The 15491-nt window shown below is 41.9% G+C and overlaps 1 protein-coding gene across 9 annotated transcripts in view; it reads right to left on the reverse strand.

The window, feature by feature from the left end:
* Positions 1–13638, reverse strand: part of LOC101166383 (uncharacterized) — a 31665-nt gene extending 18027 nt beyond the window's left edge. For 3 of the 9 annotated variants that reach the window (XM_020704941.2, XM_011477674.3, XM_078950009.1), the window contains exons 1-8: positions 13117–13452; positions 11499–11727; positions 8955–9393; positions 2822–2954; positions 2670–2744; positions 2524–2577; positions 2311–2451; positions 1629–1778 (exon numbers count right to left, since the gene is read on the reverse strand). In XM_020704941.2, coding sequence (XP_020560600.1) covers positions 1629–1778; positions 2311–2451; positions 2524–2577; positions 2670–2744; positions 2822–2954; positions 8955–9393; positions 11499–11553 — 1047 coding nt within the window. In that variant the 5' untranslated portion in view covers positions 11554–11727; positions 13117–13452. Of the gene's footprint in view, positions 1–1628; positions 1779–2310; positions 2452–2523; positions 2578–2669; positions 2745–2821; positions 2955–8954; positions 9394–11498; positions 11728–13106 lie in introns of all 9 variants that reach the window. The other 6 variants (XM_078950006.1, XM_011477675.3, XM_078950008.1 and 3 more) reach the window with 4 other exon arrangements.
* Between the last annotated feature and the right edge of the window lie 1853 nt (positions 13639–15491).

Below are 15491 nucleotides of genomic sequence, written 5' to 3' on the forward strand. Positions count from 1 at the left end.
GTGTATTCATTTCTGTAATTCAACTTAAAAAAAAATTACTTTTATAGAATAAAGATTCAGGGACCACAGTTTGATTTCAAGTTTTTGTTTATTTTTACACAACTTGCAGTTCCATCTTATTAAACCCACAAAAACAGAATTTCAAAAATGTTGGGAATCCCTTTGCCTAAATATTGTTGTAATCAGCTTGTGGCATTGCCTGAAGGTTATGGATGTCCAGACTTTCTTGATGTTTGTTGTCAGCTCTTCTTTTTGGGGGGTTTTGTGCTCCTCATTTTTCTCTTAAAATACTCCATACATTTGCAACGGGGTTCAGGTCCGGCATGTACTGTGACGGCATGAGCATCAAGCCAGGTTCTGGTGCTGCTGGCAGTACGGGCAGGGCCCAGGTCCTGCTGGAGGATGAAATCTGCATCTCCATCCAGATCCTCAGCAGATGGAATTATGAAGGGCTCTAGAACTTTCTGCTAGCCTGTTGCAGTGATTTGGATTTTTAGAAAGCAGAGTTCCCAACACCAATGCTGGACATTTCAGTTCAAGCCATGACTGACTGGAGATTTCACTCTGGACCTCCAGCAGCTGGGTTCTACTCCTCATCAGTCTTCATCCAAAACCTTGAACCTTGATTCCCAAATGAAAGGTAGACTTTCCTTTCATCAGAAAACAGGATCTTGGACCACTGGCCAACAGTCCAGTCCTTCTTCTCCTCGGTCCAGTTGAGACATTTCCTCCGTTGGTCCGGACTCAGAATTGTCTTGACCCGAGGAACCTGACAGTTAGAACCCATCTCCCTAATGTGTCTGGTGGTTTTTATAGCTGTTCCACCTCATTCCACTCTTTCTGGATGTCTCTCTCCATTCTTGGACTTTGTCTGCAGGTTCTTTAATCGTGTCCTTTTGATAATCTGCTGAAGCCCACGGTCATCTCTTCTGCTGCCCCATGTTGCCCTTCCATTAGACTTTCCGTCGACCTGCTTGGACTCATCGCTCTGTGAGCCTCCTTAGCTAGGAATGTCTGTGGCTTTCCCAGACTATGGAGGGGGTCAATAAGGTCTTCTGGCTAGTTGTCAAGTCTGAAGTCTTTCTAATATTGAACCAAACTGAGAAAATTAAACCAAACTGAACCAATGTATTGACATATGGGAAACTGTGCTTTGAGTTTAGTAGGTGATTAGTTGGTGAAGCTCAGTTTAAAACATTCATGTCCTGCAGGATTTGAGCAGATTTCTCCATAGTTTTCTATGAAAGTTTAATGTTTTTGAGTGGAATTATAGAAATGAATACACTCTTCCATGATATCCTCATTTTTTGGAAAGGGTCTGTAGACTCTGCTCATCTTACAATAGGCGAGTACAACCCAACTGTAGACATACCAAGAAAAGCCACACAGACATCATTTTTTCTTTACATGTCATAACTTCCAGCTAATAAATCAAACATTTGGTCTCATGTGAGAGACGAGAGTCCACACATTTCAAACATACCTGCTTTACTACAGTGGGAAAAAACTCAGGGAGCTGCGGGCAAAACTGGGGGGTGACCTCATCCAGCTCTGACAGACAACTACAGAGCACCTCCAGGTACCTCTGATGGTTCTTAGGTTTGGGTCACAGACAGAGCAGGACTTACAGATGAACAGAACTCCTTCCTTTCCACATTCTCTCTCCATGTCCTCCACCTGCTCAAGTGAAGGGGGAGTGTACGAGTCGCTGCAGTAGCCGTCTCCTCTCTGGGCTTTGGGCTATCAGTCACCTCCATCTTCAAGTCTTTCTTGGGATGCTAAAGAGGGCACAGAGCAGCAGCTGACCAGCAGGGAGCACTAGATGTGATCCAAGACCTGCAGATGTGTCTGAGGTCCATTCACTAAACATCTGTTGGCCAGGACCATCCACACAAATCCGCCACCCATTGGAAAAGTAACTCGTGTTCTCAAACCAGAGCAGAGAACCACCACAGACACACCCTCCTTCATGGGCCGGTTCTCACCGCTCACGGCTCACCTTTCAATTAGAACCACTGTAATCAGTCAGAGCAGCTGAGACCCAATGTTCCAATTTACCCATGATTACTCTGACAAACAGGAAGCAGGGCCTCTTTTTACCTTAGTACATTCAGTCATTTAGAAAAAGTAAAGAATTAACCACATGCGTGTGTTTTCATTCTCTTAAAAAAACATTTCAACTGCAAAAGGGTTCAATTTAAAGTTTAAATTTAAAGAATCAGACATCAGAGATGATGACAAAGTCTCATCACTTCAAACAACATGATGGTGCAGGTCTTGTGTGATGCCTTCTGAGAGGCAAAAACTCACCACCACCAGACACCGTCTGTGCACACATTTCTGCCTCTTGGTGGAGGGGCCGCCGAACTTTCTCATGTCCCGGCAGTAAATGCAATCGCCACAGTCCTTCCTCAGGCACGCAGTGCAGAGTCCACAGGCCTGCCGCCGCTTCTGCAGAGACACAGTGAACACTGCCATGGGGGCTACGAAGACCCGGGCCTGCTTTATGTGCACCTCCTTTACATTACGCAATGGCTCCCCTGCAGCTGGCTCGGCCATCCCTGTCCCAGTCTTCATCTGCAGGGCCAATCAGAAGCCAGCAGCAGGTCACATGAATGGCAAAGGATGCACTGCTGGTCAGTAGATGGTAAACAATCCATTGCACTCACCTTGATCTCCTCGTCCTCCTCGTCGCTCCCCTTTTTGAGCTGTGACCTCCTGAGGACCCACTGAGCCCCGCCCACCTAAAAAACAATGAATGGTCACAGCTTCGCAGACCCTCATATAAGCATGCCAGTACACACATCAGGTTGCTACGTACCATGGTGGGGATGTTCTTCTTCTCTTCTGGGGGGAAACCCAAACAATCTCCTGGGCACAAGGAAGCCCCTCTATGGGGGCGGGGCAGGCGTGTGTTGCCGTCTCTGCCTCTGTGTTCACAGCAGATCTGTAGCCTGCAAACAAATGTCACCACTGAGTCAGGCTCACTATGTAATTTCGCCAGAACTTTGTGGAGAGGATCAAAACTATTCATTTTTGGAAAGCTTCTCTTATTGGTAATTTAAAACGATGCTTCCATTTGCCCTGATGCATTGTTACAGCGGACATCTTCGATTCCACAAAATGGCTGCCATGTCTAAGGTTTCGTTAAATATTTTGGCTTTTAATTAACCTAGAGATTTAATTTTGACATCCAAGTCCTTGGTCTCCGAGTTTTGTTGTGGTTTTATGGTTTGCAGACAGGAATATCTTGTTATCCTTCTTTACAGGTTCCCATAGGCTGACATCTCCATTGATTCGCTTTGTAATGCAGTCTCAAAACAGGTTTTAACCAGTCACAACTGCATTCAAGATACTCTGTACATACTCATCAGGGATGTAAGCATGAGTGATCATAATGTGCAGCCTTTCCCTTCAACAGCAAATGGGTTACCATGTTTCAGTATGGCGTTATCACTTTAATGCACACCCAGCAGCCAATTGGAATTGAGTATTCACCTGGACAATGGCATTAGTAATATTATATTGAACCCATTACACATCAACTACTGGCCTACATATAAATGTTGGTCACTTACAACATAATTAGACAACCAGATAGCCCTGTCCTTGTCACTTAAATGTAAGTGGTGCAGAGGTTAGCTGAACCGGTTTATCTAGTGCAGGGGTGGCAAACAAGTTTGTCACCAAGAGCCGAATGTTTTCACTGTGAGAGTCAAAGAGCCACACCACACACTGACCTGCCAAGACGTACACACACAAACACACAATTAAAGCCGTATAATTTTCCATAACACACTCCTCTCCCTACAACACAACAGCAAGTATGGTACTTGTATTTATTTCAAGGAAAGCGTCCATCCTCAATACACACATCAATGCAGCTTAGCCAGAGTTAACACAGGTAACCCTGGAGGTCAGATACCCCCTCCACACACACAGGCACCTCTGTCACATCTCATACACACACACACAAACACTATCTTTCTCTCTCTCTTTTCTCTGCCTGTCTCTGACACACACAAATACTCAGTGACGTGCGGTGAGGTTGATGGCTGATGATTGTAACAAGTGAATATTTCACCGTTCATCCATCAGTATTTAACTATTAATTCTTTGTATCTCAACATTCCTCTTTCAATGACCCTCACACCAACAAATACACAAACATCTGGACAGAGCATCCTTCTGGTGTCTAAGTCATTCATATTCACAGTAAACACATTGAATAGATTACATTTCAGTTGTGTGCAACTTAAATTAATTTTAACCATCATAAGAAAATCTTGCTTTTGTAATTTTTGTTTGATTTAAAATTTAATGACTGACTTTTTGCACAAAATACTTATTATTGATGAAATGGTAATACATTTCAATGTCTCAGCTTATTTATCAAGGTGACAGGAGCACAAGCAATGCGTGGCGACTAACTGGCTGCGTTGTTGACCTGTTCACACCCCTCCAGATCAAATCAAGAACTCCTTCAGTTGAACACAGCCAACAGCATGGATCTCAGTTCTGCTGACAGCCCCCTGGCTCATGGTTTTACACCCAAGATTTCCCACTTCCCATGATCCTTAGGGGCTGAAGGCGGGGCTAACCCCCATGATCAGTTCCTTTTATGTGAGTGTCAGTCAGAACAGACAGATGCCTTATTTCACGTGTTTCAAGGTAATAAACAGGGACTGGCAGACATTGAGGAGAACATCAACAGCAGCTTGAGAGCAGCTCTTTTACAAACGGGGATTTCTCTGTTCTCCAAAACGCAACAGGACCTTCTTCCAGAGAGATTTCCACTCAATCATCTCCGGTTCACTCGCTGCCTCATCAGTGACAAGCCGGGATATCAGGCAGTCGGTCTCTGCATTACAGGATCACGTATGTGTCAGGAGCAGCATCAAACACACACACTGCCACATTACTTTTTTTATTATTTAGTTTTAACACACTCTGGTGGATTTCAGTGTGGTTTAAGAGGGAAAAAACTATGAAATGAAGCACAGTATATAGAAAATATGATGAGACGCAAAGAGCCGCACGCTCATTGGCCAAAAGCCGCATGCGGCTCAAGAGTCGCGTGTTCGCCACCCCTGATCTAACGAATTTAGACACGGAGATATTGATGGAAACCCTTTTTACGACAGCCATAATGTAAGATCCAATATGGCCTCCGTATAGGATTTGAGGCAAATGGAAACATTGTTTTTCTGATTCTCTTGTGCTGTAAGGTTTCCAAAAATGCATAGTTTTTCATAGTCTCCACAAAATTCCAACGAAAGGTAAAATACAAAGTGAATCTGACTAACTAGAAAAATGTGTCATAATGCAACAGGCAGAAGCTACTTAAATGTGTGGAGAAATGTTGCAAGTAGAGAAGTCCAGATGCCATGACTCGACATGAAGACTATGCATTAACTTCCATTTCTGACTCAGTAACATTTTCTCATTAGTGCACAGAACAGCACATACACTCCAGCATACTCTTGATTGTGTTCCAACTTATGACAGAGAAACTACATGTTTCTTTCATCATAACTCTGTCTTGTCGAAAATATATCCCGCGATCCTCCTAGATGGCGATTGCAGCACAAATGGCTGCAGGAGGAAGAGTTTGTTAAATACATTCAAAAACAAACAGATTACTTTTTCTACTTCAACACAGATCAAACGTCATCCTGTATTACATGGGATCCCTTTAAGGCGTGCCTTGGAGGAAAGGTTATTAGTTATACAGGCTCTAAAAACAAGAAAGAAACAGTAACGGTTGACTGATATGTAATGATCATTGATTATCATTAGAACACATGATCACATTAATTAGATGCAATCTTAGTTGCCACAATATCTTTGCCTGTGAAGCCATTTTAATGCAACGCACTGATGGCTGCACACGTTTCTTTGCAGGTTACCAATGGAAGATCAATGATTCCAGGCATCACCCTCCTTTTAACATGTCAAGTCTGCCATTCTAACCCCATCAGCCTGACAGAATGATCTCCAGCCTGGTGCTCGTCAACATTGTCACCTGAGTTAACAAGACGATGAATGAAATGATCTCAGCTGGTTCTTTAATGACACCAATGAAATGCCGTGGAAAGAGTTTTGGGGGATTAAGTTCATTTTCGTGGCAAAGAAGGACTATGCAATTCATCTGAGCATTCTTCATAACAATCTGGATTATATGCAAAATGCTATTATAAAAACGTAATATTTGTCATTCTCAAAACGTTTGTATTGCTCTGCTCTTCCTCTCTGCGACTGCAGGAACACATTTCCCAAAATTGTGTGACCGACATGTATTCTTGTGTAATTGGTTATTCTTGAGCTGATTTTAAATTTGTGTGTGTGTGTGTGTGTGTGTGTGTGTGTGTGTGTGTGCGTGTACCAATGCCTCTTGGCCAGGTCTCTCTCTCTTGAAAAAAAGATTTTATTTCAAGGGACTTCCTGGTAAAATAAAGGTTAAGTAAAATAAAATTTCCTCTCCCTCATTTGCGTTTTACCTTAGCAATAGAACTGTTTGCAGCGGCGATTCGTGCACACGCACAGATAACTGGAATAGCAATAGGAACCACTAAACACAAAATGTCCTTGTTTGCAGATGATGTCATTCTATTTTTAAGTAACCTTACGTCATCAATGTCAGCAGTGCTGGCAGTGCAGTAATTTGATTATTTGCAAATATTTCAAGATATAAAGCAGGGGTGTCAAACTCAATGGCACAGGGGGCCAAAATCCAAAGTACACCTTAGGTTGCAGGCCGAACAAGATAAACATTTATATAACATACTAAAACTAAGTTTTTAAACTTTGAAACTTTTAAAGTAACTTTTTTGACATAAATATGAATAAAAACAGACAGGAATATTATTGCAAAATAAATAAACTTAATTCTTAAATAACTTTCAATATTTTGCGCTCCATAAAGATATATCCTGTCAAAATTATACAAGTTAGAAATAGAGTAAACATTGAAAAAAATTAACTTGTAAAAGATTTTGCACTCCATAAAAATATATCCTGTAGAAATAATACAAAATATGATCATGCTGCAGAACAAAACAAACAAAGCCTGAAAGTAAAAAATAAAAATTGGGCTTTTCAGCAAAAACAAATCAAATCAAATACATTTTCTTTGCTTTTGTGTCGTATTATCAGAGCTGAACTCCTGGCATGGCAAGTTCATTTCTGTTTGGTGTGAAGGTCCTGTGTCTTTGTAAAGCATATCAAAGTGATTTGATTTTTTTAAAAACCTGTTTTTGTGAGTATCATTTTTTAGGTCTTAATAAAACATTAAAAACTAAACCAAATAACTGAATCACTTGAGATTGCTCTAAAAATATTTGGTGTCTTCCTAATTTTGCGCAACACCCACAGTAAAAATCCTCCCAAAATATGTCTATACATTTAAAGATTGCAGCTGTGTGTTCATTAGAAAACTTACATTACATGTGTGATGCTCAATCACACGTAAACACACCATCACACGGTATCCACAACTGTTTACAAGTCTTAATCATATCTATATAAATTCACAGTATCCATAGAGGACTACGTGGCACACATCACTCTGACCGGCGCCTCTTCATGCACACAGACAAGAATACAAGGGATTACGCCTCCAACAAAGAAAACATCCACTATGCCTGTGTTTAATCAAAAAGAAATAAGCATTTGTTCCTGATATGATCACCTTGAATGCTTCAGTGAGAGCAGGTAGCCCAGTAGCCCCTCCTTTATTATCGTTATGATTATTTTGAAGTGCCTGTTCGCTCATAATTTTAATTTTAAGTGCTTCTTTGTGGCGGAGCGGAGCCACAAGAAGGGTTAGGAGAAGGCTAACACAGGCTAACAACATTAGCCTTAGATGAACATAAAATCCATGCGGTCAACGCTGCAATCTGCAGCCTTTATTTTATCTGGACACGACTGGAAACACAAATCCACGTGATTGTTTACACGGTTTCTAAGGACTGAGCGACATTTCTGTTTTGAAAAGCCGTCCGGCCTCGCTTACACAGAGCGGCGGGACGGACTGCACACCAGAGCGCACTTATGACAGCGCACCCTTCCATTTCCCGCAAACACGAAGCTACGAGTCCGGCTGTTCTGCTTAGAGACACGGTTTGCTAGCGCGGAAAAGCCGGTCGGTCCTGTTCGTGCTCCAAAGCCTCCTCAGGAGCGCCGCACTGTCTACACATGACGTAAACCAGAGCAGTAGTGACCCACGATCAGAATAAACTGTTAACATGAACCACAATCGGATCAACAACCGGCATAACCCACCTATCTCAATTGGAAAGAAATTTTGATCCGAATGATTCTGATTGGGGCAGAGGATTCCGAACGGCGTGCTTACATGACAAATTTTTCTTCCGATCAGGCGTTCATTTCGATTACTTTTGTCCACGTAACCGCGGTTAGTGTTTCCCTTGAAGATGTTGATGGAGAAGTACAGAGAAGGTCAGAGAGAGCCACGCTGTCTCTGAAGATCTGGAGGAATCTTATGAAAGGGGGGCCCTGAGAGGCACTGTGGAATTATATGAGGAAGTCTGGACAGAGAAGTATGTTAGAGTAGTGCAGGACATGTATGAGGGTAGTAAGACAGTAGTGCGGTGTGTATCTGCCTCTGTCCCGTCTTCTCAGACCCCAGCAATTGGTCATCTTAACGGAGTCTGGTTCTGCTGGAGGTTTCTTCCTAATCTCTTAAATAGAGGTAGGCGTTCCTCTTCACCGTCACCTTTAGTTTTGCTCAGTATGGAGAGTTGAGCATTCACATTAACTGTTCTTTTACATTCAGGATGATCTGGCTTTACTGGAATGATCTGGTCTGAATTGGATTACAAAATTGGCTAATGTGTGGTGCTTTTTAACAGCTAACTACTCCTTTAAAATAAACTACTGAATTGAATTAAGATACAGTTGACCAAACCTGGTCCTTCTTTTTCCTGTCTCACCTGGTATCCTGTTGTTGGCTGCTGCTGTCAGGTGTGTCTTGCACGTCCCCTAGGAGGCAATAACTGTGGTCCATCTTTGGTTGACAATTTCCGTCATTGTCTTCAAAGTTGGTGGAGTCGCTGGTCACAGCAGTACAATGAGCGAGCCTCAGCCTCCTGTGGGGTCTCTCCGGTTCATCCTCAAGGAAAAGGTTGGCCTGAATTCTGACCCTCTTCACAAAACTTGCTGATCTTCTTTCTCCGTTGTGCAGCTTCGGTGCCCACGTCTGATCCCAACCTGCCCTTAGGTTGGGTGTCCTTTTTTGTTTGCCCCTCCCGGCCACACCCCAGAGCTTCAGCTGCTCCAGTGGAGGTCGAACAATGACAACTGTGCAGTCCTTGATGTTAGGAAACAGCTTTCTCCAGTGCTCTTCAGTGTCATTTTTCTCCCTCCTGGTCTCTGTAGAAACAATGAAATTGTTCCTTTTTTTTTGGGACATTTACTGGTAACGAAAAGTTCCTTTTTTCTGTTCATCTTACAGGGGCTGTAAGATGAACAGATCTCAAGTTCAATTCTGCCAGATGCAGCAGCCAAAACAAAAAATACAAACATGTTCACAACTCTAAGGACATGATTTACTAAGATCCAAAGTGTTAAAGTCCGGTCACGAGCTCTACGTACAAATCAGGCATTCATTAGCAGCAAAATGTCTTTGATTGGATCAAAGATCGGATTATAATTGAACTTTGTACGTATTCCCAGAAAAACTTGGGCCAATTATAACAAACGTTTACATACGCCACACTTTCAATTGGAATAAATCAGTTTGACATGCTATCTAAAATAGGGGAAACAGCTGTAGAAGAACAAACAAAGCTGCAACATAGAGTGAAATTATCTCCTAAACATGCTTTTATCATTGTTATGATTATTAAGTGCCTGTTTGCTCATAATCTTCTAAATATGTGTGGCCAGTGCTTTATTCTTGGCCGTTCTGACCCCGATTAGGTCAAATTTAAGTCTTTTTTCTGGACATGATTAGAAACATGAATTTACGTGAGTATTTTCACGGTTTCTAAGGACTGTGCGAAGCGGCATTTTTGCATTCAAAAGCCGCCTCCGTTAGCTCACACACGTCCCAAAGCTGCTCCTCTGCTTGGAGACACGGTTCCCCTGAGTCCGGCAGCTCGCTCACGCAGAGCGGCCGGACGGTGCGTTTACATGATGCATTATTGATCTAATCAGGCATTGATTCCGATTACTTCTGTCCATGTAACCGCAGCTTCTGACTGCAAGCTGACAGTTCAACCGGTTCAAGTTTTTACGCTGAATTGCAGCAATGCAGCACTATGACCAATCAGGGACTCTGATATGGTAGTGACATGTGGGTGGTGTCCTTTTCAAAACACAGAAGTACCAACCGCTGTAAACATGATCACGAAAGACAAATTATTAATTGCCGTTTGTGTCCGATCAGATAAATATGACACCATTTTTAGGAGAGACATTTATAGGAACAGAGCTGTGAAAACAAAACGTCTGGAGCTAAATTTGCACCACTTTCACTTCACGCACCGAGCCTCCTCCTATTGTAGGTGGCGGACGGGGGCTGATAAACAGTAGATACACAAAAGAAGAAGAATCTTCCCCTGTGCTACCCTATTGGCCGGGATAAGCCACTATTTTGACCTGTTATGTTAAATTCTTTCTGCACCATGAGTGAGAGGGAGGGAGAGGATGGTGACCAACCCCTTTGTGCTGAAGAACATTATAAAATCTAAAATTAAAGTCAGTGTTCATGATCACTGAACACAGGCTCCATAGTGCAAAGCCACATTAGGTCATTCGTTTAATGTTCTAAAAATGCGAATATGGCAGGCCCAAACGTAGACATAGCATAAAATAAGATGGAAAAACATTTAATTAAAATGGAGTAATATGACATTTAGTTAAATAAATATGTAAATTTGTTTTATAAACAATTATTGAGTTGGATAAACATAAAAAATTAGATTGAATAAATTTGACTCAATTACTTGTCATCAATTAAAGTAATTCATTTAAGTTGTGTGTGTGTGTGTGTGTGTGTGTGTGTGTGTGTGTGTGTGTGTATTAGCGTTTTGCAAAACGATGAAACTGGAAGAAAGGTTAGAAACTTGTGCGTTAAACTTCTGTTAATCTTTCTTTTGCTGATGATGCAGCCGTATTACTTTGTTTAGTTATGATGGGCGTATACTCTTCATACCCCGTCATTAAAACCTCCGACTCCGCCTCACTGAAGTATGAAGGTCTTTTTTTCCTCCACGTGTTTCCATGGTGACTCTGGAAATCGGCGATCCGTTGAACATACCTTGTTGTACTCGCCGTGCACGCGCATTCACTCAGGGTTACCGAGAGGAGGTTATTTAACCAAACTCCTAACCGGTGTTTTGGAACCAACATACAGAGAGTAAGCAAGTTTAGGGTTACCATACCTAAGCAAGAGTTCAGGGTTAAAGTCAGGGTAAGTTAAAGTTGCTTTCTGGAATACCGCTCTGGCATGCAAAACTTCAACTGCAGCTTACCTGTCACCTCCACCCTTGCCCCTAAACACAACTCATCATGTTGCTCCAAATCCATGTCAAGATCCCCAAGATACCATCTAGCACCATGTCCTTGACTAGAGTCGGCAACGATGGAGCGATGTCCAGTGTAAGAACCGGGCCTTTCTGTCCATGTTAAGGAATGGAGATCAGGAAGCCACCAGGTGCTAATGAAACTGCTGACAGTGAGACAGACCAGTCATCTTTAAACCTATAAAGCAAAATAAAGACATAAGAAGGGAAGTCATACAGGGACAGAACATAATGCTGTGCTTTGCATAAATCATTCATCCTTTCATTTTCTAAACCTGCTTTGTCCCTTTCGGGATCACAGGGCTGCTGGAGCCTATCCCGGCCACTCGGGGGTGAAAGCAGGGGGCATCTTGGACAGGTCGCCAGTCTGTCGCAGGGCCACAATCACACTCCCATTCACTCTCACATCTATGGACAATTTAGAGTAACCAATAAACCAATGAAGGTGGGAGGAAGCCGGAGACCCCGGAGAAAACCCACACATGCACGGGGAGAACATGTAAACTCCACACAAAGGTCCCCCATTGATGTCGTGGTTCAGGTCCCCCATCCGGGACTTGAACCGGGGGCCTTCTTGCTGTGAGGCAAGACCGCTAACCACTGCGCCACCATGCAGCCCAGGTTTGCATAAATAACTAAAGATTTCCACATTTCGGTGTCTTAAAATTAGACTTGAAGCCAGTTCAAATTTGAGTCAAAGCCGTTTCAAAAAGTCAAACGTAATGCGACAGCTGAAAGACCCTCTCTAATGAAACCTGTCTCCCTGCTCTGCTCCATCCTCATGCATCCACTTTCAGACAGACAGGATCAATCGGGCTCAAAACTGTATGGCAGTAAAGTTTTGCCCAACATTTTTATTGCACCGCTAATGTTAGCTTGGAGTTGTGAGAGGCTGTGACCTGGGGAGAGAGTGTGTAAACACAGGAATCATGGGAAATGAGCACAGGTTTACCCCTGCCAACAGTCAAACTCAAAGGTGAATTGCAATGAATTTTTGCCACTCTGCAGAAACTATGTCCTAGAAAATGACACATGCTTTCTGATTTTGGCTAAAATGACATAATTATAATTTTAAAAAAACAACAACACTAGAACACTATGAAAATAGATCAAAAGATGATTGAAGTGGCACTTTAAGACTTTATCTTTGGAAAACCATGACTGACATCTTTGTAATAATCAGGTGTTGGGCTGCAACCTTCAAACAATGAAACACAACCATATTCAACAATAAGTAAGCGGGTCAACATTCACACACCCAGAGGATCCTAAATACAAACAGAAAAGGCCACGCCCATTATAACGCCAACATTTATGCTCCCATAAAATCAAAATAATTAACTGAAAGAAATGATTCAACTCTACCCCCCCCCCCCACACACACACACACACACAAACCCCATACATACACACAGACCTCTACACACACAAACCTCTACATACACAAACCTTTACACACACCAACCTCTACACACAACCCCATACACACATACACAATCCCATATGATACAACATACACAACCCCGCCATACACACAAACCCCATACAGACACAAACCTCTACACACCGTGTCCCGTGGAGCCGAGCATGCAAATGTACTGAACACAGAAGAAAGGACCCTTCCTCAGGGATGGCAGATCTGCAGCGGTTAGCGGATGAACACGTCCTAGAGATTTTTGATGCGGATTTTGGTCCACGCGCACACTCAGGACAGACTTATTTGCGTCGGAAACACCGCGAGGAACTGCGGGGTTTTTTTCTTGCACCTGCACGGACTTTTAGCACGGGCTCACGCGCTCACCTATTGCGTGCACGTGCTCTATATAACCAGAGAATTGAAGTGAATCAACATTTTTTTTGTATCTCACCGCTCCGCCTGACCCTCCGGAGCTCCGCCTCCACCGCTGCCTTCAGGGACGGCACAGACTTCCGAGCTTCAAACCTTACGACACCCTTTTATCGAGAGGAAAATTCCTAGCTAGCAGTATATTTTAATTCCAGATAAGGGGCAGTGTAATATAAGACGTGTAAGGAGTCAAGTTTTCAGTTTACCGTCTGTTTATTCAGTTGTCTTTTACTGCACAACAATACACGCTCAAATCTCACAGCGACACCTGTGGACACAAAGCGTATCGCACCTCAATTACACTACTTTTTTTCTCGTCTTTAATTGTTCTGTTCTTGTATTGTTTAAAGAGTTCATAAATATTTCAGCTTCTATTTCAGAATATTGTGATGAATACAGATTCTTACAAAATGATGAACAATAGTTGGAGATTATTTTAGTATCACTACAATTTATGTCATTAATTTTTAACTCGTGAATAGTGTTTATTTGTCCTTGATGCTTCTCCATTTAAAAAAAATAAGAGGAGTTTTGTTCTTGCTCGAGCCATTGTTTCTGGATCTAATAAAAGCTACTTCTGCTTTTCTTTTATAAACTTGATCCAAGTCCTCCTGTAGTTTGATCATTTGTAGTTTCTGCTCATCTGACAGCTGTCTGGAGGTTTTTGTGATAGTACTGAGATGGCTGTGATTAAGTCATGCTCTTGTTGCTTTTTAGTTTAGCTAAGTTGCCACCAAATGTTCTTAAAAACTTGGCTGATTCATATTTGAACAACTCCCAATTAACTGAAAGAGTTCTCCGATTTGGCTTTATTAAAAAATTTTGAAAGAAGATTGTTAATTTTTGTTTGCACTTCTGTAATTTTGAGCAGCGAGTTGTTTAATTTCCAATTATGAGATTTATTGACATTTTGTGAGGGACACATAACAATATCTATACGGACAGCTTGATGGTCACTTAGTGGACATGGTAAGATGTTCACTGATATATCCTTATCTTGTAAATCACTAGAAATTAACCAAAAGTCTAATGGAGAAAGGGCTGTTCTAGATTTATTACTCCATGTAAAAGATGGTATATTAGGATGTTTGAGTCTCCAGATATCCACCAGTTTAAACTCTTCCATAAAAGATTCAAAAAATATGTTTTTGGGATTATGATGCGAGGGGGGCCACCGATCAATTTGAGGGTTTAAAGTCATGTTAAAATCTCCCCCCACAATAATTGCAGAGTTTGGATATTTTCGAAGCCATTTTTTCAATGTGCTCTCAATTATAAGAAATAGTTGTTTATTTTCTGTGTAGAAGTTGTAGCCGTATATATTGAGAATAATTATTATATTATTATTGTAATTGATAACTTGCCTGACAAAGTGCCCTTTAGGATCAGTTTCTTTATGCAGAACATTACCGTTATATTTATGTTTCAGGGTTAAAACTCCTGCTAATTTTTTAGAGTGATGAGAAAACCATAAATCGTTCCCCCACTGTGTTTTCCAGAAATTTACATCAGAACAAACAGAATGAGATTCCTGACAAAAGAAAAGATCTGCATTCAGCTGCTTAAGAAATAAAAATATAGCTTTTCGTTTGATATTACTTCTCAACCCCCTGGCGTTGAGGGAAACAAAATATTTAGAACAAGAACAAAAACTCTCAAACACTAAGAAAAAGAAACGTATTCTCTGAGCTTAACCTGCACATTAGTAAATGTGTCAAACACAATAGCTCAACAATATTTTGTGCATACAAGGAAAAACTGAACTAAGCCCACATCTGTATATTCTGGTTTTGTGTTATCCAAGTGGGCCTCGGTAAGTTAGAAGTTCAGTCAGATCCATCCTGTTTTGGTTTTAGTGATTTGGCAACAATGTCAGAGTATCACATAACCATCATTGACCTGATTACTTGACTTCTTGACCGTTGATGAAGGCTCTGCTGCCCACAAAGTAAGCTCGTTTTCCCTCCTCTCTGGCTTTTTGGAAGAGGGGCCACACTTTCAGCTGGGCTTCTCTGACAGCTGTGGAAAGATCCTCGGCAAAGCAGGGCTTTTTCTCTGTTTTTAGCGGCTCTCCAGACGGCATCTCTACAGGATCT

The sequence above is a fragment of the Oryzias latipes genome, chromosome 7, assembly GCF_053564925.1.
Source record: "Oryzias latipes strain Hd-rR chromosome 7, Olatipes_Hd-rR_3.1".
NCBI lineage: Eukaryota > Metazoa > Chordata > Actinopteri > Beloniformes > Adrianichthyidae > Oryzias > Oryzias latipes.